Source organism: Fusarium pseudograminearum, chromosome 4 (assembly GCF_000303195.2).
Source record: "Fusarium pseudograminearum CS3096 chromosome 4, whole genome shotgun sequence".
NCBI lineage: Eukaryota > Fungi > Ascomycota > Sordariomycetes > Hypocreales > Nectriaceae > Fusarium > Fusarium pseudograminearum.
In genome coordinates this window covers 951,830-977,392 of record NC_031954.1, presented here as the reverse complement: position 1 = coordinate 977,392, position 25,563 = coordinate 951,830, and the positions used below count along the sequence as shown (strand labels likewise).

General features: G+C 49.3%; 6 protein-coding genes across 6 annotated transcripts, besides 1 other annotated feature; 2 read left to right on the top strand and 4 right to left on the bottom strand.

Annotated features, from left to right (window-relative positions):
• Nucleotides 1-1,207: 1,207 nt before the first annotated feature.
• FPSE_01567 (uncharacterized protein) lies at nucleotides 1,208-1,870 on the top strand (the record flags this gene model as incomplete). Its single annotated transcript, XM_009254687.1, has 2 exons — nucleotides 1,208-1,400; nucleotides 1,458-1,870. 2 exons carry the CDS (start codon nucleotides 1,208-1,210, stop codon nucleotides 1,868-1,870), a joined length of 606 nt encoding a protein of 201 aa, XP_009252962.1.
• A 2,953-nt stretch (nucleotides 1,871-4,823) lies between these two features.
• FPSE_01568 (uncharacterized protein) lies at nucleotides 4,824-7,066 on the top strand (the record flags this gene model as incomplete). The annotated part of the gene is made up of 3 exons (XM_009254688.1): nucleotides 4,824-5,487; nucleotides 5,578-6,745; nucleotides 6,802-7,066. The coding sequence occupies 3 exons, from the start codon at nucleotides 4,824-4,826 to the stop codon at nucleotides 7,064-7,066; spliced, it is 2,097 nt and encodes a 698-aa protein (XP_009252963.1).
• Nucleotides 4,858-4,901: a repeat region.
• Nucleotides 7,067-7,919: 853 nt separating the features above from the next.
• Nucleotides 7,920-8,533, bottom strand: FPSE_01569 (uncharacterized protein; the record flags this gene model as incomplete). The annotated part of the gene is made up of 3 exons (XM_009254689.1): nucleotides 7,920-8,289; nucleotides 8,343-8,445; nucleotides 8,494-8,533. 3 exons carry the CDS (start codon nucleotides 8,531-8,533, stop codon nucleotides 7,920-7,922), a joined length of 513 nt encoding a protein of 170 aa, XP_009252964.1.
• A 1,199-nt stretch (nucleotides 8,534-9,732) lies between these two features.
• FPSE_01570 (uncharacterized protein) lies at nucleotides 9,733-11,228 on the bottom strand (the record flags this gene model as incomplete). Its single annotated transcript, XM_009254690.1, has 2 exons — nucleotides 9,733-10,927; nucleotides 10,981-11,228. The coding sequence occupies 2 exons, from the start codon at nucleotides 11,226-11,228 to the stop codon at nucleotides 9,733-9,735; spliced, it is 1,443 nt and encodes a 480-aa protein (XP_009252965.1).
• A 5,486-nt stretch (nucleotides 11,229-16,714) lies between these two features.
• FPSE_01571 (uncharacterized protein) lies at nucleotides 16,715-18,029 on the bottom strand (the record flags this gene model as incomplete). The annotated part of the gene is made up of 5 exons (XM_009254691.1): nucleotides 16,715-16,950; nucleotides 17,005-17,725; nucleotides 17,778-17,849; nucleotides 17,905-17,925; nucleotides 17,979-18,029. The coding sequence occupies 5 exons, from the start codon at nucleotides 18,027-18,029 to the stop codon at nucleotides 16,715-16,717; spliced, it is 1,101 nt and encodes a 366-aa protein (XP_009252966.1).
• Nucleotides 18,030-18,580: 551 nt separating this feature from the next.
• On the bottom strand, nucleotides 18,581-21,967 carry FPSE_01572 (uncharacterized protein; the record flags this gene model as incomplete). The annotated part of the gene is made up of 3 exons (XM_009254692.1): nucleotides 18,581-18,785; nucleotides 18,853-20,964; nucleotides 21,960-21,967. The coding sequence occupies 3 exons, from the start codon at nucleotides 21,965-21,967 to the stop codon at nucleotides 18,581-18,583; spliced, it is 2,325 nt and encodes a 774-aa protein (XP_009252967.1).
• Between the last annotated feature and the right edge of the window lie 3,596 nt (nucleotides 21,968-25,563).

The window sequence follows — 25,563 nt, the reverse complement described above, 5'->3', positions numbered from 1 at the left end:
GCGACTTTGGTCAAGAGGCTTGACTTGGCGTGGAGGCAAGACGATGGAGGTAGGACAGAACTGAAAGCAACAAAGCGAGATGAATTGGATATAGTGACCAGTACAATGCAAGAATTGGGAAACAAACAAAGGTCACAGAGCAAGTAGTCGGCTGGATCATGTATAGAGGGTTAAGAGATCGTTAACAGTTCTATATCCACAAAGTCGGGTCCAGCCTTGTTTCCCCCCTCATTCTCATTTAATGGATTAGCTTAACCCCTGAAAACGGTTCCTAAGCTGTTGCAATATCGGTATCGTCTACTGGTTTGATTGAACCTACTTGGTTAACCAAAAATGTGTTCAAGCGTTTCAATAACTGACACTAACTGGTCGTCTTGAAAGCTGTAAAGTATCATCAAATAGACTCTCAACCACTCAAAACTCGTCCCCACTCAGAAAAAGGGTCGCCCTCATTCCCCTGCGTCCCCTGAAATCGTAGCTCTCAGCTTGTGGTAGGCTCCAAGATTAGAGCACCCATGCTCTTTTTAGCGCCATGCGAGTGCCATGCCACCACCATCCATGGCATCGTCTTGGCTTCTCATCTGTGGCGTATCCCATCGCGACTGCGCCATATCTGTGGCGTCCAATTCAATGCATCTCCCTGGGAACCACTTTCTTGTTTACTTTGGCGAACCTCGTTAAAGCGCATTACTGTTACAACCTCAAGTCCTCCCCGAATGACGACAACGGCTATCCATAACCAACCACCCAATCCATAGCCTGTCTTATACTGTAACCTCCTGTAATCGCCATCGGTCAACCTCAAATCATCGCTTTTTCTTCCTCGTCTCTCCCAAACCTGTTTATTTTCCCATCTCCGCTCGTCAAACACGGACGGCCCCACGTACAAGACAATGGTACTCGCTCCATGACGAACAATCCCTGACAAGTGACGCCCGGCCCAGCTAACTTTCGTTTTCAGTCTGTACCGGCTACATACAAGCCTTCGCCTCTTGGTTATGGCTCTTCTCCTACACGCAGCTCTCCATTTCGTCGAGCCGAATCTCCTGCCTCACCGTCTCCCCTCCGAAATACCACAGTCACACCGACTGGTTCACCTACAAAGGCCGGCCCCTTTGGCTCTACATCACGCTTCGCTAGAGCTACCACTCCCACAAGCACACAACCCAGCTGGACACCAAAGCCCAAGACACCTGTGAAAGACGAAATGAATTCCCCATCACCTTCGCGACTGATTGCGCCTCGAACGCCAGTATCCAAGTCACTCGGCAGCGGCAATGCGCTATCGCAATTGCAAGCGACACAAGTCCGAACACTACGAGATGCCTTTCAGATCATGGACCGAGACTGCGATGGTGTTGTGAACCGAGAAGACGTTACCGACATGCTTAACCAGCTAGGTATGAACCACACAATAGAGAATGGACATCGCAACAGCAGCTAACAACAGACAACAGGTTTACCGTCTACTCCGGCTGATGTATGTCTCTTCTTTCCCACATCAGCGCCTCAAACCATCAGTTTAGCAGTGTTTCTCAACTCGCTTGCCGATGCACTAGCAGCTCTATCTGATAGCGCCGACCTGCTCTCCGCCTTTTCAGCTTTCGATAACGATGACAGCGGTCAGGTGGACGTGGTTGAGCTGCGTAACGCGCTTCTACAGACAGCACCCGAACCTGGCGAGAAGGCTTTGTCTGCCAACGAGATTGATAAGATCATGAACGGATTCACTGGACGTCGAGCCTTTAACCGCAACATGAACGCTCATCTGGGCGCCAAGAGAGGCGAGGTGTTCAAGTACCAAGAGTTTGTCGGCTCCATCATGGGGTCCAACAACGGTTCAGATAACCCTGATGAGAACGAAGTCTAAAATGCTTTGTGGTTATTACTTTTACAGTATCTTGGAAGCCTTGGGTAGAGGGTATGGAGTACAGGCCTGCTGGCATCGATAGGGCGTCACGGCTGGAGCATAATTCTCGGGGATGACGAGCCTACAATGACTGGAAATGTCGTCTTGCTTTTTGTTTTATTTGGGGTGAAACCATGGCGGGTTTGCCATGGAAAGGATACTGGGTTTTGGGTATTGTTCATCGGTTTGAGCACTTCGGAACAGCATGGGTCATCGAATGAGAACACGATTAATTGTCCACGCTTGTGGACGTGTATTTACAGACAATTAGCCAACATTATTGTAGTGGTGGCCATTTTGTATAAACCATCACTTACACAGTCGGTACAACTGTTGTTTGAAACCACCGTGATGCAATTGCATATTAAGGATATGACTAGGACTCGATACTTATAACGCTGACTATTCTATGGTAATATCGCTATATTCGTTTTCCCTTCCTTTCTCTTGGTATCACAGTATAGACTCTTCCACCACAGCAATGTCCTATTTCTATTTCCAACGAAGCATTTCAACTTGGGAAAAAGAGCTGCTCAACAGTAGACCTCTTTCTACATTGGCTACCTAGGTAACTGGTCAAAAACATCTTAATGATGCGGCTGTGACTGCTAGCTTGTTCCAGTTATATGTATTCTGATTCAGATACTCCATGGGTCAGGCAATATTGGGAATCGGCTAAAGCTTACACTGGTTTCACTTCCGGATGTACAACCTAGACGATTTCCGGTGTAATACGGCTGATGTTGTCGTTGCACGTGGTATTATCAACAGCCGTTTCGGCGACAAAAAAGCTATGACACAACTTTAAATTCCGACAGTAATAATGACACATATAGAGTCATTCAAAGCAATTTCTGCATGCCATATAATTGTTGGCAGAAGCATTGCATGTGTATATGAACCGGTTGGTATGTATATGATGCTGGCTGGAGCTGATAGGCGTAGGAGAATAATCCGGGGAGCCGTGGGCTGCAATGATTTGCAGCCAAGCGAAACGCAAGCCCCTTGAGGATCCCAGCTTCTCTCACCAGACAACGAGCAAAAGGCAATAAAGACATGGATTTAACCCGCCACCCGAACTCGGCGGCGGTTAAGCCGTTTGTCAAGACACGACAAGGAAAGCCTTGTGAGGGCGCCTAACGACTAGCCTAGCCAGCCTGTAGGAATCGAGGATGGCTGGTGACAATTCGTTTTCCAGGGTCCCGAGAACGGCCCCACTGAACCTTCTAGAAACATGACGTCTGGATATGCGCAAAGCCTCGATATTAGATTAGTCTAGTCTGTGCGGGCCGTATCCGTATGCTGGGTGAGGTACGCGCTACGGGCACTAAAGCTGGCGCGGGGTTACAGAGGACGAGGAATTGTATGTACAGAGTACTGTAATTTAGACAGGCTTGCTTTTTATCTGCCTGCTGTGCCTTGGCAGATGATGAGTAGGATTCAGTGTATATCGTCATTACGGCTGTGTTTCAAGTACAAATACAGTCTTTGTATTTCTATCATAAGTTGACATCGAGTTTGGTGCAAACAGGCTAGACTGTTGTAGACTCATATCCCAACCTCCAACTCTACTACTATCTAGCACTTTGGTTGGCTCAACGTCTCAGGACAACTCACTGCATATGCAGACTAAAGTGACAAGAACTACAGACTACGTTTCCGACTGTCGGTCATGGTCATGGTCCTGGTCCTGGTCGCTAAACTTCATTGTCATTGCACATGGTCCTTGCTTAATTGGTTCTGACATAACTCCATCATACCCGAGGGCCCATAGTGGGGGGTTTCTGAAGCAGCTGAAGCGAGAGGTGACAGTATCTTGGGGAACGAGATACAAGATACTCGCACAGCAGGCAAACATGTTATGTGCTGCCAGAGTCTCGGGGTCTCCTATTTAGACGTGATTCAAAGTAGGATTGATGTGACAGCAACACAATTTATTGTCCTATCCGTCAGTTCCTGAGGCCAGGAGAGAATAAAATAAACCTCAACGCTTAGACTAAACCATGTGCCAACGGTAGGCTTCCGCCGTGAGCCGACCCGGCAACTGGGGATACCTGCAGAGCCCAGCCTTCTCTTTCAAAGGATGTCTTTTGCAGTGATCCGACAGGTTGACAAGAGGCGGAATTGGAGAGGCGGATTACTAGTATAGGAAATAATCAGGCAGTTTAGCCACTGTTTTCGCGCGTAGTCTTTTTAGTCCGCCTCTCTTTCCCATGTTTAGTTGGGGGAAGATGGATTCAAAAAGGCATGTATCTGAATCCCTGGCATGAGTTGGCCTGGCCTGGCCTAATGGAAAGCTGGCTGGCTGATAAATCGGCTGGGCTGAGCTTGTCACTCGTCACTCTCGTAGCCCGCCCGGTTCGTCTCATTAACGTCAGTCAGTCACTGTAGTAGTTGTTGACTCAACAAGGGTCGTCATTTTCTCCTTCATCATCTCATCACTTCCTCCTTCCCTGCCCCCGACTTTGTTTATTTTGACTCTACCTACTCTTCTTTCTACTCTTTGAATCACTTCTTGCCTTTTGATAATATTTTTATCATCTGAGTCTTTGTAATTCTCCAATTCTCCCATTGTCTTAGTACCGACCGGCCGTTCTGCCTCTCAGCCTCAGCCAGTCCAATCCGCCATATTCCACGGCGTTCCAAGTACACTTGTAACTTGTACTTCTCTCACCCCCTTTAGGCTCAGAGCCGCACGACCTGTTTCTGTCCCCCAGAGAGGAGCCACTCGAGAGGGACACGGCCCCGAAAAAAAAATCGGTTTTTTTCTTAACGCCCGTTTAGGGCATCGACTCGGGCAGTAAAGTATCCAGCATAAGCTTGTTACGGGGATTCTTGGGGATTCTTTCATAGGTTCCGACTACTAAAGTTATAATCTGGCAACGGAACGGAACTTTCTTTGGCCCAATTTCAAATGAAGAACTTCTTTGGTACCGGCAAGAAGCCAACTCCCTCTCCCTCTCCCTCCTCCTCCACTCCTCCCCCTTCCTCTTCAAGGAAATCCGCCACTTTCGAGGAGCGCGACCGCGAGCACGACTCGTCTGAACCACCGCCATACTCCTCCGAGCCTTCATCGCCCGCCCGCGAGAAGTCGCCTTCAAAGTCTTCAAGGAAATCATCTCGGCCCCCCTCCACAACCGAGCCAACAAAGTCCTCCCGCTCTTCCAGACTGTCGAGGCAATCCACCGACCCCGGTCACTCACACTCTCATTCCTCTCGTCGACCCAAGTACGAGCCTGAGACGCATCCTCTTAACCTCCCTCCCGAAGAACGCAAGCGACTCTCCGCTCTTGCCGCAGCCATGAACGGTAATTCTATGGATGTCGATAGCGAGCCCGTCAGTGGTGCTCGCTCAACCACTCCTCCCAACCCAAAAGCCAACGCCCAGGCCAACTTTTCCGTTCCCATCCCCAACGGATCAAGTCATGATGATGGCGCCCCTCCACCTCCTCCTCACAAGTCCAACCCCGGAAGCCCAACGATCACACCCGAGGAGGATGCCGAGTCTTACAAGAACGCGGGCAACCGCTTCTTCAAGGAGAAGAATTATTACAAGGCCATCGAGCAGTACAGCAAAGGTATGCGTCGCCGCCTGCCACGAGGCTCTTTTTTCCACAACCTTTTCCGCTTAGTATAAATTATCTCCAAATGCTGACATCCAACCGCAGCTGTCGACGTATTCCCCTTCTCCGCTACTTATCTAGGCAACCGAGCTGCGGCTTATATGTCCAACGGTCAATTTGAGCACGCTCTTGACGATTGTTCCAGGGCTGCCGACTATGATCCCCATAATGCCAAGATTCTTCTGCGATTGGCCCGTATCTACACTGGTCTGGGCCGACCAGAGGAAGCTTTGACGACCTTCAGCCGTATTGATCCCCCACCTTCCGCCAAGGATATGGTCCCGGCAAAGGAGATGTTACACCACATCCAGTCCGCCCGTGACATTCTTCAGCAGGGCAACGGATCTGGTATGTCGATGGTGCTTCACGCTCTTGACCTTGCTGAGCGCGGCCTCGGTCACCGTGTCAGTAAGCCTCGCAAGTGGCAGCTTATGCGCGGAGAGGCATATCTATTGATGGGACGTGAGAACTCTTTGGGAGAGGCACAAAACATTGCCATGAACCTCCTCCGAAACAACAACCAAGACCCCGAGGCTCTTGTCCTCCGCGGACGTGTGCTGTACGGCCAAGGCGAGAACGACAAGGCAATCCAGTGCTTCCGTATGGCCATCAACTGTGACCCTGATTTCCGTGATGCTGTCAAGTGGCTGAGGATTGTCCAGCGACTTGACCGCATGAAGGAGGAGGGTAACGCCGACTTCAAGGCCGGACGTCTACAGCCTGCTATTGAGAAGTATACCAATGCTTTGGAAATTGATCCCTCCAACAAGAGCATGAACTCGAAGCTTCTGCAGAACCGGGCGCAGTGCAAGATTAAGCTCAAACAATACGATGATGCTATTGCCGACTGTGAAAAGGCTATCAATCTCGACCCTGGTTACACAAAGGCCCGCAAGACCAAGGCCAACGCTTTGGGTGGTGCCGAGAGATGGGACGATGCAGTCAAGGAATGGAAGGCGATCCAAGAGCTCGAGCCAGAGGACCGCAACATCGCCAAGGAAATTCGCAGAGCCGAACTAGAGCTTAAGAAGGCCCAGCGAAAGGATTACTACAAGATCGTCGGTGTTGAGAAGACCGCTACAGATGTCGAGATCAAGAAGGCGTACCGCAAGATGGCTGTCAAGCTTCACCCCGACAAGAACCCCGGCGACGCTCAGGCCGAGGAGAAGTTCAAGGACTTGCAGGAGGCTTACGAGACCTTGAGTGATCCTCAGTAAGAGACCCTCCGAATGCACAAGACTGGAACAAGTTACTGACTTTACTTTTTAGGAAGCGTGCTGCCTATGATAATGGCGATGACCTTATGGACCCTAACGACATGTTCGGTGGCGGCGGCATGGGTGGAGGTATGGGAGGTATTGACCCTGAGATCCTCTTCAGCATGATGGGCCAGCAGGGCTTCGGTGGTGGTGGCGGCGGTGGCTTCCGATCTGCTGGAGGCTTCCCCGGTGGCGGCGGCGGCGCCCACTTCAACTTTGGTGGTGATCCTAGACAACAGCGCGGAGGATACCCTGGTGGTTTCAACTTCTCATGACCATATGGCGCTGATGATGACGATGACGACGTCGAGGATAGTGAGGATGAGGGCTCGTATTATTATGACGAGGAAGAGGACGACGAGGACGCAGCACCCTTTGGCGAAGAGGGTGTCTATCCGCAGCCCACCACAGGAAGCAAATCCCAAGACCAGAAACAGAACCGGGAAGCTCATGACCGGTTGGTCGATACTGTACGGCGCTACGGTACTTTCTTCATGGCAGCAGCCGTCTTGCTTCCATGGCAAGTGGTGATCCTCGCTCTGGCGCTAGTTGGATCCGCATACATATGTACAAAACATATCCCGGTCTTTCGTAGAAAGCACCCTTAACGTTGTAGAACGTACCGGCGGCACATATAAGGGTCACTTTGCATATGCTACACAACATACCATTGTCGGGGCGTTTGTTTCAGGGATAGACATCAATGATTGAGCAGGGCAATGCGAAAGGATAATGGGTTACATATTATTGCTAAGGTCGAAGGGACCTAGGATACGACTACGAACTCTGTTAGACTGATTCCTCTAAATTATTTGCTGCATACATTGTCAAAAGGCCAAAAAATGAATAGTTGTCTTTGTTGGAGTTATACATCGATACCCAATTTCAATCAATCACGATTATATCTATTCGACCGTACTTTTGTTTCCCAAACATCAACTTGAAACAGAAGTTGTCTTTCGGTCTAATTGAGGCTTAAAATCACGAAATATCAGCGAGACATTAAAGATAATACATTCAGTTGCGTGGCATTACACGCGCTTAGGGTATCATAGAACCTGCAACCCAAAAATAACTATCGCGTAAAAAAGAAGCATTGCAATCATGTATCGTCTCCAGTATCACCAGTTAAGCAGCCGACGATGATGCATGGTTATTAGAAGTAGCACCATTCTGCTGCGGCTGCGAATGTTCGCCGTTCCTCCTCCCCGGCGGCACACCTCCTGTGGCCTCCACGACCTGGGCCACATCGTCGCGCAGCTCAGGCATAGCAGTCGTCATATTCTCGGCCAGAACGTCGCGGAAAGTCCCAAAGGCGTTGAGCTTTCCGCGCATGAGCTGGTTGCCACGACGCACGAGCTCGACGAATTCTCGCGTGTAAATGTCCGGGTTGCGGCCGTGCTCGACGTATTCGAGGAGTTCTGGTGGGACGGAGGGGAGGTTGTGCGGTGGTGAAGCTGAGGCGTGGAGGGTGCGGAGGGACTCGGAGAGGGTTTTGCTAAAGTTTGTTAGTTTCTTTTGACAGAGAGGGAGTGGTCGGGCGTGTGGTACATTTCGTTGATGAGGACTTCTCTACTTGAGCGGCCGGCGGAATCGTAGGTTGAGACTTGGACCATTATTTGGTAAAGATCCTGGATGATATCCTTGAGCTGTTCTTGAAGTCTGTTAGCGTATTCTGACAATTGTTTGCATGACCACTCACGCTCAAGGGCATTGTGGTCTACGCGATCAACGGGCGCCATCTTGACGTTGTCGTAGGTGTTGGTAAAGATTGTTTGGATATTTAGCTGCGATCCATGCTTTGTCTAAGTCGAGCTTCACATACCTAGACTGAATTTAGCGGACTAATGCTACTCCGGGCCCTGTAGAGACGGGAAGTGGGTGGTGGTAGTGGGGTATCTTATCAGTCAAGAGCTTCTTACAACAGCATCTATAAGTCCAAGCTGTAGAGGCAGAGAGAAGCCGTTGAAAAAGGCTGAGACATTGGTCGAGTTTACACGCCGGACGCAATTTGATATGATAGGACATGGGAGTTGTTAGACACAGAGGAGCGTAGAAAGAATATTGGCTAGGTAGTACTTTGTGATATCCTACAAGAATTACACACACTTAGACGAACAGTAGGTAAGTAAAATGATAAACTATCGAACCTTGTATGGATAATAGTGCTGGTACTTAGTAACTGTAGTGCATAAAAAATCGTACATACTATCAGGAACTTCTAACGGGCCTCGCAAAAACGCACAGTGACATTTACTCTCTCAGCGATTTGTTTCTGGAAGATATCTAACGGTGGCCAAGTAAACTATCACAAAGTTCGAGAGCAAGCCAGGAAACTTGAAAGGGTCTTCTGATTGTTTCCGCATGATTGTTGTATTGACACTAGAGAGGGCCATTAATAGACGATGCAAAAGCCTTCACGCCTCCGACCAGCCACCTCAATACACCAGGCTACCAAAGTTTATTGATGAATCCAAGGCTGTCCAAGTCCAAGCGTAGCCTTCCCAAGCCGCTAAATTAAAGAAGGCAATATTCATTGATATTCATGGTCAATCACAAGGTGAACCAGTAAAGGTATACCAACAACGCATCGTCAGATTAACTACCTACTAATCCTATCGTAACCCTATCCAAATCCTTCCATAATATCCTGCAACTGAAACGGTGTAATAATATATACATGAGGAACAGAAAGTAAAATGACAAACACCCACATCCACGACGTTAAGTGCCAACCCATAAGACCCATCCTCCCATTTTTACCATGCTTGAAATGAGTGTGCAATGCGATACTGATGCTCGCGATGAATTAAATAAAGTGTCCTTTCCCCAGGGACACGTCCTGCTTTTTACGAAGGTGAAGGATGTAAAGAAGAAAAATAACAGAAGAAGGGCCCATCTAGCAGTGCTGTTGGCGTTGTGTCTAAACAGTTGGTGTTGTTTAGAGGAGGGCGACGGCGCCAAGGATACCAGCCATGAAGGCGAAAACGGGAGCCTTGTTGGCGGCGACAGCAGCGCCGTTGACGACAGGCTCGGGCTCAGCAGTGGGAGTGGCGGGTACGGGCACGGTGACCTCGGGCTGGGTGACGACCTCAGTCTCGGGGATCTCAACAGTGGTGGGCTGAGGAGCGACAGTCTGGTAGACGGTGCCGCCACCGACGGTCTGGACAATCTTGGAGTACTGGGTGACAACAACGCCCTTGCCCAGGGTCTTGACTATGGTCTCATAGGCAGGGATGGTGGTGACAACCTCTTCGACAACAAGAGAGGTGGAGGTGTAAACGTTGGTAACAACCTCACCCTCGATGGTCTTGGTGACGGTAACGGGGCTGACCTCAGTCTTGGTGTGGTAGACGATGTCTGTCTCGTGCTTGGTCACATCGGGAAGCTCAACCTTGTCGTAGACAGTGCTGTGGACCTTGACAACCTCGTAGTCGGTTGAGGTGTAGACATTGGTGATGACCTCACCGGCAATAGTCTTTGTGACAGTGACGGGGTAGACGTGAGTCTTGGTCTTGTAGACAACGTCGGTCTCGTACTTGGTGACATCGGGCTGCTTGACGTGCTCATAGTCGGTGGTCTTGACGACCTCCTCAATCACGCTGGTGGTGGTGTAGGTTTGGGTGACAACCTCGCCGGCAATAGTCTTGGTGACGGTGACGGGGCAGACAGTGGTTCGAGTGGTGTAAACAACATCGGTCTCGTGCTTGGTCACATCGGGCTGCTTGACGTGCTCATAGTCGGTGGACTGGACAACCTCCTCGATGACACTGGTGGTGGTGTATGTCTCAGTGACAACCTCGCCGGCAATAGTCTTGGTGACAGTAACAGGGCAGACAGTGGTTCTGGTCTTGTAGACGACGTCTGTCTCGTGCTTTGTCACATCAGGTTGCTTGACGTGCTCGTAGTCGGTGGTCTTGACAACATCGTAGATGTAGCTGGTGGTCGTGTAAACCTCTGTGATGACCTCTCCGGCAACAGTCTTGGTGACGGTCACAGGGCACAGTGATGTTCGAGTGACATATTCAACATCGGTGTAGTGCTTGTAAACATCAGGCTCCTTGACAGTGACATCGACAGTCTTGGCCTCAACAACTGTGACTGTAGAGGTTGTGAGCTTAGTCTCGTAGTAGGTGCTTTTCTCAAGTTAGCGCTCTGCAAGTGTCTTGGTCGATTCTCGATAACTTACTATCCCTGCTCGTGGTGGGTATAAGTGACGGGGCAGACAGTTGTAGTCGTGTAAGTGACCTCGACCTGGGTCACCTCGTGCTTGTAGCCACTGCCATGCTTGTCTCCATATCCGTAGTCGTCCGCAGGAGCCTCGGGAGCCTCGTACTCTCCGCCGCTGTAGTCGGGGTTCTCATACTCGTCTCCTCGTCGGACGTTGCTAGCCAGGGCCGAGGTGGCCAAGACCAAAAGGGCAGCACCGAACTTCATTGTGAAAGTTGCGAGATTGGTTTCGTGATATCAACGAAGGTGTTTTGAACGAGTGCAAGCTGTAAGCAAGCGATAGTGGTGGTTGAGCGAAGGTGTTAAGTAACCTGAACGAGTTGGCTACTTGAGTGAACACAAAACCAAGTTGAACTGATTGGAAGGTGAGAGAGGCTGAGTAGAGAGTTGATGAGATGAATTGTAAAACGAGAGAGGGTTGCAGCCTTATATCTGCGAGTTCATGAACAGATCCAGCCTCACATGAGGGAGGTTGGCAAAGTTGGCCTTGACAACTTCCAAACCTTACAACAAGATCGTCCAACTGGCTTCACTTCCCAACCCCACCATAGGTTATGCATTAGTCTGGTTCTTACTTCGAGGAGACGATAATCACCAAGAGGGAGGGGTGCGAATATTGGCAAGATGTGATACGGACATCGTGAGTCCAACCATCAACGAGGGCAGAGGATGTGGCTGGAGCTCACTGGAGCAACCGATATGCACGAGGGATGCATATCGAGACGACTAGGCACCTAGCAATCGACTGAGAAAGTGAGCCTCAGTCGACGCTGTGCCAGGACGTGATGCCAGCATCATGCACGGAGGTCAGCGAGACTCTGCTAGCCAACGGCTGGCCAACACAATTGGAGCTCCTTCGTGTAAGGTTTTTAGAGCTCGCCCTAGCTAGGGAAATCCGCAACAGCAGGGCCAAGATATCGGCCTCCCTCCAGCAACCCCAACAAAAGATCCTGCCCTTCTAAGAGGACAAGGCTATTAGGTGCTCATGTTGTGCAAGGCCGGCCCTTTCTGGCCCATTTGGCTGGGCATTCACTTAATCAGTTGATCACTGGATCAGCCTGCATTCAGTCTGGGGAACCCAGTAAGACGGGAGACGGCATGAGGAGTCAGAAGTTGGCTTGGATACGAGGAAACATGCAATCTCTTTGCGCAGAAGGCAGCAAAGAGCGGAAACTGGTGTCCGCATCTCAACAGAACCGCACAGCCATTGGTAACCTACTACGGCAGGAACAACAAGCTGGTCGACATGGAAAACAAACTCGTAAACACAAGAGGCGGAAACGATGCAACTTGGGCTTGATGACAGCATCAGCCATCTCCGGCACCTCAGTCAACTTCTTCTACCAATATGCACCTAGTCAAAGTATACCGTGACCGAGGCTGAAGTATACCCACACTATGGTATGAGTGGTTTTGCTGTTGATGCGAATCGCAGGCCCGGTCACCCCGCTGGAGCTTGAGATGCAGCAGCATCAGCATTGCAGGTGCTTAGTGTCTGAGCAGCCAACAAACTCTCGAGCCTCTTGGAACTATGTCAAGCTGACGGCGTGAGAGTCCAGGAACCCAGTAGCGCTACGTGGACCGAGGACTTGGCGCCATCCTAGCCCAGGCATGACACAACAAAGATGCAGAAACCTGCTTGTCGTGATATTGTAGCAGAACGGCGAAAATAAGGTGGTTGTGTTTAGCATTGTAACCGTAGAGATAAACGCGAGGTTAGGTGCCATACAGTAAGCCTCTTGAGGAGGCTTTTCGCTTAACTCACGAGAGACGCTTTGCTTGAGACGGTTAGTGAGGATCGTCTCCCCATATTATATCGCCAATCGACGATTCGCTCATGATAGGCGGCGCCAAGGTGCTACTGTATAGTGTTGGGGGAGTGGGGCGTCCCGCGAGAGCCAATGCTAGGTGTTCCGGGGGATTTGTTATTGTAAAAGATGCCTTCTGCTACTGCATGCTTGTTTGCAAACCATGGTTTTGTTCATCAAAGCATGGCTGCCCAGACTTGGCAGCCGGATCAATGGGCCGAGTAGAGAGGTGAGCGGGATATGGCTGGGCTGCATGTGCCCTCTAGCCTCTATACCGATATGGAAATTGACGGACACCACCGGGCATAAACTTTAAGCATGATGTCCATCAATAACCGTGTTGATGTAAGCCATACATGGTTGCTCTGCTGCGTTGATCGAAGCTTCCGGAGGCCGGAGACCAAGTCTGATAAACAAATAAATCCATGGCTGGTGGGTGTTTCTTGAAGGGTAAGGTGTGTTTGGTATACTGTAGATTGCCACTCTGGGAGTACTGTAGAACAAACGGGAGGTGTTCTCGCTTTGGCCGATCTCCGCGGCCATGTGGTTCACGAAACCCAGAGGTCGGCGAGGTCATCGGATGCGGGCGTCTTTCCAAGCGAGCACAGCATATTCATCGATTAGACTAGAGCCATAACTGTGACCAGTAGACTGACCACGGTACGAGAGAGCTGCGGGTCGGAACCAATCGAGGTCTGACGAGAGTCTGAGCATTGGCCAAGTACAAGTATCTACCCTCAGATAACACAACATGTATGCACTCAGTGCTGCAGCCACCACCACGTCTTGTGGTTGTGAAAGCCTGTTTTGGCCGATCGGTACGTGCGTACATGCACCAGGGTAGAAGAGAGGAGAGCTCACCTGCTCTGAACGTACTTTAGAAAGAACAAGGCCAGGGAATTGAAAACAATGACTCTACCCTGGAGAAAGTCGAGTCAAGGGAGGATGATAATCGCAGCATCCCTAACCAGCAAGACTAGCGTATCGTTCCCGTGTCGTTAGCGCACCGGAGGAGAGACGAAACAGCCAATGCCCGCTAGAGCGCGGTTAAGATAGCGACATAATTGTCTCAGTGGGCTGCGATGGTGTGTAGCAGTAGGGCGTTGAATACGAGGGAATGCTTCCCTCAAGCTCCAGCGGACAAGGGATTGAGTTTTTTGGGTAACGAAACGGTTGTGGGAGCTTAGAAGGAAGGAAGCACCATCACACGACACGGCTTGATTTGGCAATAGCGACCCGTTAGTTAGTCTATAGTACCTTCCATTTTGTAATTGACTGAACTTGATGTAAGTGATAATAAATCAGCAATAATCAGTCAATTGTTCTACTTTCAACCCAATTAGTTGTATCTGACTCAACATGCACTGCAAATCCATAGCAGATGCAGTGACAATGCCATATCAGCCACAATCCATTTTGCAGTTCCTCAACCCGTAGCTGCATGACACCAATTCAGCCATGATCCAACACTGACGAACCAGCCACCAGCACTCAATGGATCAAACCGAATTGCCTATCCTCTGTTATGTGATTTTATCTGCAGCTGCATGTTTTCTTTGTCTCTTTTTCTCTGATGCTGACTAGAGTCATACGACGTCGACAGTAGAGGAGTGTTTGTCAAAAATGCATACAAAGAAAGGCTGGAGAAAAGTGAAAACGTCCTATACAGGAATGGTTGCCACGAGGATAAATACGCCATGACATCAGACAAGAGATGTTAGAGCTTTAGCTGCTAACAGTACCCATACCGCGATTCTTTTAAGCTTGAATACCAACGTATATCAACGAAAATTGATTCAGAATACGAAGGAGACAGCAAACATGACAGGTTGTACATGCAGAAACTATCCAATTCAAAGTGCGAGTTATCCTGAATGGTACCTAGATTGGCGTTGTTCGTATCCTGTTCAAGTGGTGTGGTCACTTTCTGTAGTGCCATTCTGCCATTTCAGCCACATCTTGTATTGTATTCTCACATGGAGCTTAGCTAGATGGTCTAGTCTATCAATTCCCAAACAGATCAAAGACGGGAAAGAAAAAAAAGAAGAAAAAGAATTGTGATTCCGTTGCATCCGAGCCACGTTAAATCACTCAAGCCAAGCATAACTAAAGATGGCCAAGAATAGCATTATCAAGTTTGGCTCTTTGCAACTCTCTTCTTGACCTTTGCGACATGACATAACTTGGCTGCTAGAGAAAGTGGGTGTGCCGTACCGTACAGTAGTAGATAGAGCTAAGGCAGTGTTGCTGCGCTCTTGACAGCAATTATTGGCTCGTGTCTTGTGCCATGCTTCCTTTCCCCCCTCCCTCGCTGCAGACTAACGTAGCAAATCAGGCACAAGCTGTATTGTGTGTACCTTACAGCAGAGGGAGAGCACAGACGAAGGGATGGACAGCTCAGCGTGAGTTGTTGCTGTGCCGTGTTGTGTTGTGATGTTCGATGCCGATCACCAGGGAAAGGATCAGAGACAATTTGAAGCTCTAGACTGCCTAGGGCAATGTCAGTATATGGAAGGACACTCGAACAATAGAGTTACCGCCCCAAGACAAAAAGACCCCAGCCATATCATGACTCCTCTTCTCCTCATGCAAGTCTGTAATAAGCTCCACCAATCCCCAATCTCCATCTTCAACCCTTGTTCAACCTCCTCAATTTCTGTTATTGGCCCCATTCGATATTGAAACGAAACAAATCGATTTGATGTTGGCTCTTATTAGAGTTGCAGTATCAGTGTGAGGCTTCTGGTCAAGCTTATTCCGCAAATCACAACGTCATGACTTTTCCCTCGCCTCGCCTTCGCCCTTTGCCGTCTGGTGTCAGAGAGAAACAGTCCCTTTGACCTGCAGCCCCCTTCTCTTACCGCCATGCATGTCTCTCGTAAGACCAAGACTCTTGTTTGATTGTTTCTCTTGTTTCTGCCTGACTCGGCTGTTACCGTTCCGAGAAGTAGGTGCATTTCTACTCAAGCAAGAGTGCTTGGACCCCAAAGCTTTTAGAGAGCATCGCGAGATATCTTGTTGGCATTTAGGTGTGATGGCTTAGAACCCAGTAAACTTTTAGGCAACTTAGGCAACTTAGGCATAACGGAAGGTCACCGCACGTGGAAACAACTTGCTGCTACCACGACATGGTTACAAGTAAGCTAAGTGATCGTTGGTCAGTGTTGATCCTCCAAGGTAGAGAGAGAGTCAAGGCAATGGATCGTCTTTGCTACAAATGCCCTGATTTTTCCCAAGACATGCATATCTGCAAGGCCTCCCATTGTGCGGTGTGAGAAAACTCGCCATTCTCGCATTGTTCCGAATCACACTCTATAGTTGCTGTACATATGCTTACACTACCGGGGTGTTGTCACGTACAAAGTCGCCCGGTTAAAGAGTAGGACTTTGGTTCCATCGCTGGAGGGTTACCCTGTACAATCTGCTGCATAACTTGTGCTCTTTTACTCGAAAGAACCCATGACGGATGTATTTAAATATGAAAAGAGACATAAGCCTGCCAGTAATACCCTAGAACTGCAGCAGTATGAATATCATAAGTGTATGTTCTACGGTTGCACTTATAGGGAAATATTGCCAAAGTCACTGCCTATTGGTTCACCAACATTGACAGCGCATCGCCAGTAACAAGTCTGGGTTTTCAACGTTACAGTTATAATTCTCAGTGCTGGCTAGTGTTTAGTGCAGCTTCATGTGGCTGTCGTTACCCCATGAAAGCCATCGTGATTGTAAACCTTGCATAAGTGTTCATCATAGATTTGTCATTTTACTATTTCTTGTAGCCATATAACGATAGACGCACTTTTAAGCATCTTCAACCACAAAACAGATCGCTTTTTAAATCATAACCGCCAAACCGTAGTCAACAACTCATATCCCATCCATCTAAGCCTTGAGGAGCTTCTTGAGCTCCTCAACAACCTTGTCTCCAACCTCCTTTGTGCCAGCGTTTCCGCCCATGTCCTTGGTGCGCAGACCGCCGTCTAGAGCATTTCGGACAGCAGCCTCGACAATCTTGGCTTCCTCGGGGAGGTTGAGAGAGTATCGGAGCATCATGGCCACGGACAGGATGGTACCGACGGGGTTAACGATGCCCTTGCCCGAGATATCAGGGGCGGAACCTGAGAGATGAATTAGCTTTCTATCAGAAATAAAAGGGGTCGTAGATAGCTTACCGTGAATGGGCTCGTAGATACCGTTGCACTTTCCCTGACCATCAGGAATACCGCTCAGACTGGCACTGGGCAGAAGACCAATGCTTCCGGGGATAACACTGGCCTCGTCGCTGATGATATCTCCAAACAGGTTGCTCGTCACGACAACGCCGTTAAGGCCGGTGGGGTTCTTGATAAGAATCATAGCAGCGCTGTCAATAAGCTGGTGCTCGACCTTAAGGTCAGGGAACTCCTTCTCAAAAGTCTCGTTCATGACCTTTCGCCACAGCCGGCTGGTAGCCAGCACGTTGGCCTTGTCGAGCGACCACACCTTCTTGTCGCCACGGCCTCGTGCGAGGAATCCAGCCAGACGAGCGATACGCTCAATCTCCTCTCGGGAGTAAGGCTCAGTGTCCCAGGCCGAGCCGGAGCCGTCATCCTCCTTGCGCTCGCCAAAGTAGATTCCGCCAGTGAGTTCTCGCACAATGACGATATCGGTACCGCGGCAGATCTCGGCCTTGAGGGGAGAGGCGTCGACGAGGGAGTCGGAGGCGAAGAAGCAAGGTCTCAGGTTGCCGTATGTGCCCATCTCCTTGCGGAGCTTCAGAAGACCCTGCTCGGGTCGGACAGCACCTGTGCCCCATTTGGGGCCTCCAATGGCACCGAGGAGGACGGCGTCGGCTCCCTTGGCGGCAGCGAGGGTCTCGTCAGTCAGAGGGGAACCGTTGGCGTCGATTGAGCACTGGAAGAAGACGTCAGCTGGAGTATGTAGGAAGCGGGTGCTTGAGACTTACACCACCCATGAGATGGTCCTTGAAGTTGAACTTGCCAACACTGGGCTTGTTCTCCTCGAGAGCTTTGAGGACCTAGTAAAACAGTCAGTTTTCAATTCTTCGCTCTTCGCTGCGCAATGTCTCTTACTCGGATACCCTCGGCCACAACCTGTCCTCAAGTTAGCTCATGCTCAGACAAACAATTCCTCCAGAGCTACATACCTCGGGACCGCAGTGGTCACCACCCAGGACGACAATGTTGTGCTCAGCCATTTTGGTTATATATTGATTGATTGATAGAATCGGTATAGTAGGAAAGAAAATAGAGAGAAGAGAAGAGAGTCGATGGCCGGAACTTGTTTTCTTAACTCTCCGTTGCTGCCCCGCATCATCACCATTCTTTCCCCGCCATTCCGAGATCGGAGGACTTGGAGCTCCGCAAGCCGGCTCTTCATTCACTGGCCCGCTCGGGCCCTACGGCAGAGCTAGGAGTGGGCAACTACGACATTGGCCAACGAGAGGCGAGACGAAGATCATTTTGGGTAGTATCTCTTTAAGTCTCCCCATTCAATCTCCAGGTACCGAAGCTTCCCACTATTTTGTATGATAATTAAAGTACCAAGTGTTGTGTACGGCATGTCTCTTGCTTGTCACTGACGAGCTGTCATTCACCTCAGTACTGCAGCGGATCATTCGGCATAATGCATGTATGGTATTTGTCTGGAGGGACAATGTTTGTATATGTACCTGATCAAAAGCAATGTTGTCATCCAGAACTCCGTCCTTCCCGTCTACTCCCTCAGAAATGCTTATTCAACCTGTTCCTATCGAAACGCCCTAAATGATTTGCTCTTCAACGGAGATGCCACTGGCACGCCGCCTCCAGCCAGGTTTCCTCGCCCAGTGTCTCGCAGTCGGCCTCCTCGCATGTTTGGCGTGTTGGCACAGAATGCGCAGATATATACTCTTGGCTGACTTCTGAGGTTGACATTAACGCACTTTCCGTGGAGCCACATTTCACAGGACTCGCTATGTCAAATGTCAGTTTGAGGTCATTCGTTACATGTCGACCTGCGACATATTGCAATCGACTTACCACTGGATCATGAAGCCGTCTCCCCCGTCAGCCCCCTTTCGGCCACAGACACACTTGACTTGTCTGTCTGTAATAAGGCTTGACTCTGTGAGGGACGACGGCGAGTTGCTATCACCTCGGAAAGGGCCAAGACTACTACCTTGGAAAGGGCGATGTTGCCCACCTTGTCCCATTGGATTAGACCGTTTCTTACGGTCTTCCATCACTTTACGGAGCTCGCTTGTAGCGTCTCCGATTTTGTCCTTACGCTCATACATAACAGTCTCGCTCTCGCTCTCTCCATCATGTGGCGATCCAGCCATCATGTCGTGGATACTACTGGTGCTTCTATCGCTGAAGCTACGCCTCGATGAGTGGAAGATGGACCCCACTGGTCTCACAGGATCCGGCAAGGCAAAGGATGTATTGAACGAATTGGTCCGACTAGGAATGATGATAGGTTCATCATCAGAGGAAGACTCGTCATCGTCCGAAGGCCCCAGCTCGCGTGTCCGGCTCCTATCCCGAGACACCTTTCTCTGGCCCATACTAGGTTCCCAGTCCCACTCATTCGGTACGATAGTTGTCTCTGCACGAGCTCTTCCCCTTGAGTCGATGGTGAACTTTACAGACGTCCGAGTCGGCGGGTGTTGCAGCGATGGTCCCTCGGGTATGGAAGCCAAACCCGACTGACGATTCTGATTCTTCATGGGAGACAGCCTTCCGGTTGGCTTGGCAATGGGTCGTCCGACAGGCGCACTGTCGTTAGTGGGACCATTGCTAGCTTGGGAGGCAGGCCGAGCTGGGGCAAGCTTGGGAAGCACTTGTCGGTTCTGCGTCTGCGCTCTCTTGCCACGATTCTCGCTGAAACTTCGACCCATTCCAGGCCGAGGGTTTGACTTGACAGGTGATGGTGCAAGAGCACGATCTGGTACCTTGGTGACCCTCAGGTCCTTCATGCTGGATGATTGTCGGATGTTATCTCCAAGAGGGGTTCTAGATCTCGTTTGGAAGATTGCGCCTTCAGCCGAGCCGGCTTGTGTCACTGGGATGATAGCAGGGTTATCCATAACAGAGGTGGGAGGGGGTTCAAAGAGCAGCCCAGGATTTACTCCTTGCATGGGCTGCCCAAATCCAAAAGAATTATCTAAAGGAGCAGATAGAGCCGCAGACATAGCAGCACTTGCTGCAGTTGTAGCAGATGCTGAGCCCATAGGCTTTGGGGCAAGGGCACGGTCACGGTGGATCGATTGCATAGGATCTGAACCTGTTGGAGCAAAGGGTGCGGTAGGATCTTGGAAGAGAGGCACTTCGCTATTCCAGTCAAATGATCCTGTATGGCGGTGGCCATGACCACCTCCGTGCTGAACAGGCGTTGTCTGGAAGGCATTGGAAGGTGATGCACTAAAGTCAAAGTCCATACTCATTGAAGGATCCCAGAATGTGGTGGGTGTTGCAGTGGGAGCTGTCATGGGATATCCAAACATGTCACCAGAAGTAGCCATAAATGCAGCAAGATCATGTTGCTGTTGTTGGGAGGTGCCGTTAAAGTCGGGCTGGCCGAAAACCTGGTCATTTTGCATGGTGAGCTTGTCAGCGAGCTTGTGCTCTTCCCTTCGTCCAGTGGGTGGGGGCGTTGCCGTTTGCGCAAGCTCTGCACCCTTGACTCCGACTTTCCTAACCTTCTTGGAGAATTGGAACTGAACGGACGGATCAGGACTGGGTAGCTGTGTCGGATCGGTTATATATTCTTGAGGTACGTTTACTGAGTTCGGGGACGAGGCCAAGCGGCGTGAGGGCTCGACCGGCGGCAGTGGTAGGCGGTTGTTTGTCGAGAAGTGATTTACATGAGTCGCAATTCCAGTGGCGAAGCTCTCGGCAGACAGTAGTCTCTTGTGACCGCTGGCAATAGTGGTGGCAGTGTAATCGACGAAAGGGTATTGTTGAGGTCCACGGAGATTTCCAGGGGTCGAGTTGAATACGGAGTAGTCTTCAGCGTAATGCGGCGTCCAACCCCCGGCCTCGGCAAATGCACCTTGCCCGGGCTTGGGAGTATCGAATACGGGACTGGGAAAGACAGCAGAGGTAGGCGTTCCTTCAGATGTCGGAGGGCGGTGGTTCGGATTGGCAAAACTGCTCGTGAAGAGGTTAGTGAATGCGATATAGGATACATGGTGACGATGTGGTTGGTGATGTTGAAGGAAAGCAAAGGAGAGTGTTGCAAATGTGAGCTTGCCTTGTAGCCAGTTGATCCCCACTCATAGCAGCTCTAAAAGATTTTCATAAAGGCCAGTTTTGATGCAAGCCGAGCGAAGTATCGAATTCGAGATTGATAACGTGCACGGCCAGTCAGGTCACGTTTGGCTTTTGAAAAGCACTAGCAAGGGCCGAAAACCATGCAAAATATCGAGAAATAGCACTTGATAAATATTCGGAACAATCAGATGAGGTCGAAAGATTGCAGATGATCGGACAGGATCGGGTTCGTGAATGTTGAGCTCGGCGTGGGCAGGCTGTGAAAAGGAACTTGTTGGGTTGATGTAGTGATGGAAAGTCTATTTAGAAGTGATGTCGCAGGTCGGTCGGTGCTCGTGGGTCATTACGGGGAGTCGTAAAGGATCATGAATAACGGAAGAAAAGCATTAAGGTCTAAGACTGTTTTGCCAGGCCAAGCATGTCGGTCAGCCACTGATGATAAAAAAGATGGAATATGGTGCAAAGGGAGGAATGAAGTCGTCGGGAGTCGGGATGGAATACGGGATGGACCAAAGTAAGTAAGCCCCGATTAAAAAAAGAGGAGGGGCAGGCAGGGAAGAGAAAGCCAGGCGAGGCGAGGCCAGGCTACAGGCAGGTTTAAAAAGAAAGGGAGAAGACGAGCAACAGCAGGGAGAAGTTGGAACCCCGCCAGATGACGCTTGAATGCGCAAGATGAATAGATAAATGAAGTGTCGAAGATGAGACCTGGCTTGGGACTTGTCTCGTCGTCAATGGAGATGGATGGTTGTTTATAGTGGGATGATTTGATGGTCCAGCTGCAAGTTGATGGGGATACGATACGATACGAATACCGAGGCCAAATTTGATATAGCCAAAGCAAACAGAGTGTTGAAAGAATATGAGTATCTTACCTTGACATCCGGTGGCCAGTAGGTATTTTCCTTGTGGGTTTGTCCTGGTTCCTTTTCGAGTCTCTTCTTTTTGTCCGTTTGTCCCGTATCGCCTCGACTCGACTCGTGAACGGTGATGCGGTGATGCTGTGATCTTGCGGGTGCCGACAGTCGGTTCCTTTAGGCAGAAGAGGTCTGTTCGCTTCGCTTCGAGTCCCGCGGTAAATTCTTTGAAGAGAATGGACAGGTTCGGGTTGGATAAGGATAAGAATGGACGAATGCAGTGGATACAATACAGTATGCGCCGTGCCCGACCTTCCTATTTACAACACCTGCACTGCGCTGCACTGACTGATTGAGCTGAGCTGAGCTGTTTGCAGTAACTATACCCTCGGCTAGACGTAATAGGCGGTTTACAGAAATTGAGCAAGAGAGAAATCGAAAATAAACACAGTAATTATTCAGAGAATAGCAAAAGTCAACAAAAGTCATTCACATCTCAAATGGATCTCATAGCTCCAATATCGCAAGCTTGGTGGCACATCAGCAACTTGCCCTCAACTTAGCCGTTGTTGGGCAACCGCCGGGAAAAGAGGTCTCCAGGGGCCTCAGTGCGCTACACTCTGCTAACTTCGATTAGCCAACCGCTGGAACAGATCTAACCTGGAAGAGGCACCGCCCGAAAGCCAACGGTTATCTCTCATGAGCTGAGAGGATAACAATGCAGCTAACCATTCGACGCCTCTGCACGATAGCCGTTGATTTACCTAACTTCACTTAAACTTGAGTTACTTTTGTGAATTAGAAGCTATGACTGGACTGATTGGTCATTGGAGTTATGATAGCTCAGTCGTATAATCCATGTCATGATGGTTGCCCGCTATGACTCCCGTCATAGATATCTAACTATAGAATACAACCTCCTGAACTCAGATAGTCAAACTGTATCAGAGTGTTTTCAAAGGGAATCCTGGTGGAAGCATTTTATGTTATTATAGACTGATCTTGATCATGATAAGGACAAGTTTCCCTTTGAAGGCAACAATAGCCATGTAGCTAAACTATTCATCCCCTGCAGCTGCATGGCTCACCGACTGCTTACAGCCAACCAACACGCCTCCGAAACCACAATCAGCTCACCCAGTTTGTCACGATCGGCTATTGTCTTGTCTAGTCTCATTCCAGCCATACCCATTCAACAATAGGTGATTCAGCCCTGTTGTCTTGAGACGTGAACACTTGGACTCAGACGTTGCTCGAGAAACAGACGATGCATCACTAGCTTTAGTCAACAATAGAAATCAAGAGTCAAATGGTGGGTTTTGCACTCGTCATCGACACGTTTGGGCTGTGTGGTTGTTGGGGCTCTATCTTGCTAGTCGGGGAGCCAGTGGTTTTAGAGTAAATCATACTTTGTAGTGAGGTTGTTTGTTTGTGCTTGCTTTTCTAAGAGTTTGGGTTCTTTCAGCTCGGAAAAGGATTCCTCCAATGGCTGGATCAAAGAATACAGTATCTCTTGATGGTTTCTGATTTGTTGGTTGACCGTTGGTTAACCTAGAGAGCTTGAGCATGTCCCTGAGCTATCTCAGGCACAAAAAGCAAAGTTTTGTGGCTGACATTTGGGACAAGAGACAACAATGATTCAGTCTCATTTGCAGTATGATAATCATCGGAAATATTGACTTTAATAGTAATTTATAGGCTACATTTCTCATCCAGCAACTCACCAATGAGGTTATCGTCAGGAGTTCGTCCTGGACAAGGTTTCAACGGGACGGGTAGAACAGCGGTTAAGAATAGACGTTGCTTTGACCACGACTGACTGAGTGCTTTGAAACAAGAATAGTTTCGGTGGTTTCACAAACTCTTCAGCTTCTTTTAATAGACATATTACATACGCTGATACTTCACACAAGGATAACCGTAACTATATAGACAACAGTATATCTCTGACAGATGCTTTCATATCAGACCCAGTGGCCTTTCACGTGCTATCGTATCTTAACCAGCCAGACGGTAAAGTGAAGGCACCGCACTTCTTCATGATTGGCCGCCCGCAATTGACGAGATGGAAATAGACCTTTGTTGACCAGGGTTTTAAGTGCTTGCATTCTCTCATTCCAACTGTTTGAGTCTCGACATTCCTATCTTTTACTTTGAGTTATTCTGCAGCGGGCGTTATTCTTTGTTGATTATGTTGTGAGACAAAGACATTCTTCATTAGCCACATGTTCATTATGAAATTTTAGTAACCTTTTAGATAAACTAACCTCATACTATGTAGTAACAGGCTGTTGCTTGTTTAATCGACTCTATTTACAAGCAAGGTCATCACAAGAGTTGACTGCCGCGAGTATCTACCGAAGGCCGAAACAGTCACATACATCCGGACAAACGTGCACAGAGATGCTTGCATCGAGGTATAACATACCACTCAACTTAATGACCAACTTATACTCTTTATATCCAGTTATTCAACCATTATCATCCTTTCCCGGCCCCGCTCAACGTTTCTTCCCCTCCCCTCCGGACCCTGCTCCCCGGCCGGCCCCATCCGGCCTGGCCTCCGCGACGCATGAATTCTGGGAGATTAAGGCAAGTATTTGTTTCTACTTGTTGTTCTCTCACGCCCCCCTCTCAAGAGATCTTGACAACTCAGACGCCCTTTCGGCAACGATATCCTTTTGATAAGAGTCCTCTTTTAATGCCCAGGATGTACGGATGATGCTTGTTAAGGTTCTCGGTTCAAGGTCTTGCTTGCTTCCTCACGATGCGTTGTTCATTCTAGCCTCGACGCGGAGCCCAACCAGCCAGCAACTTCAGACTAAATCTCGTTACGGATTTTCCTTGTATGTGTAATAGGAAAGAAAATCTCTCATGGTCCACGCGTTCATGTCGGATCCTTTACAAAGTCCTCCGTAATTAACATGATGTTCCACCAACGCCGTAGATTTCTGTGACAAAGACTCGACTTGTCCTGAGACAACCCCGGTTCGTCTTCAAGCTCATCGGTACCTGCGTCAGATTCAGAACCTGCCAAGTCGAGATCCGGAACCTGTCACGTCAGCAGAAACAACATGTAACCGATGGGTGATGGGCTACCTGTAACTCTACGTGCTTCTCGCTAAAGCATATAATGGAATGCTAAGCTAAAATGATATTCATCGCTATAATACCGGACGTTGTTTCGCCTAAGTCTCGTCGGTAATAACACGATATAATTGCATGCGTATAATAGCAGCGCTTTCTGGAAACTCGCTACGTAGATGAGTGCCCTTTCGGGAAATCTAATCGTTCCTTGTTCGCCTCAACCGCTGGCAAGATCAACAAGGGATCTCCATCTCCCGCTTGCCGACCTGTCTTGTCCTTGTCAGCCCTGGACTTACTCAGATCTCGTCACCCAGTCTAATAACGGCAAACATTAAACATTTCTCCTCAACGTTGCAGCACTCCCTGGCGTGATGGTTGATCACACCTCTAAATCCCTGATCTTAATGCGCCACATATCTTGGTCTTTTCGCTAGAATAACAAGGTCTTCCTATTCAAGAACCGCCGAACATCACTGTACCAGCCTTTCATAGGCTCTAAACTCTTCATTAAACCCCCGTGGTGCCACTTTTCCAT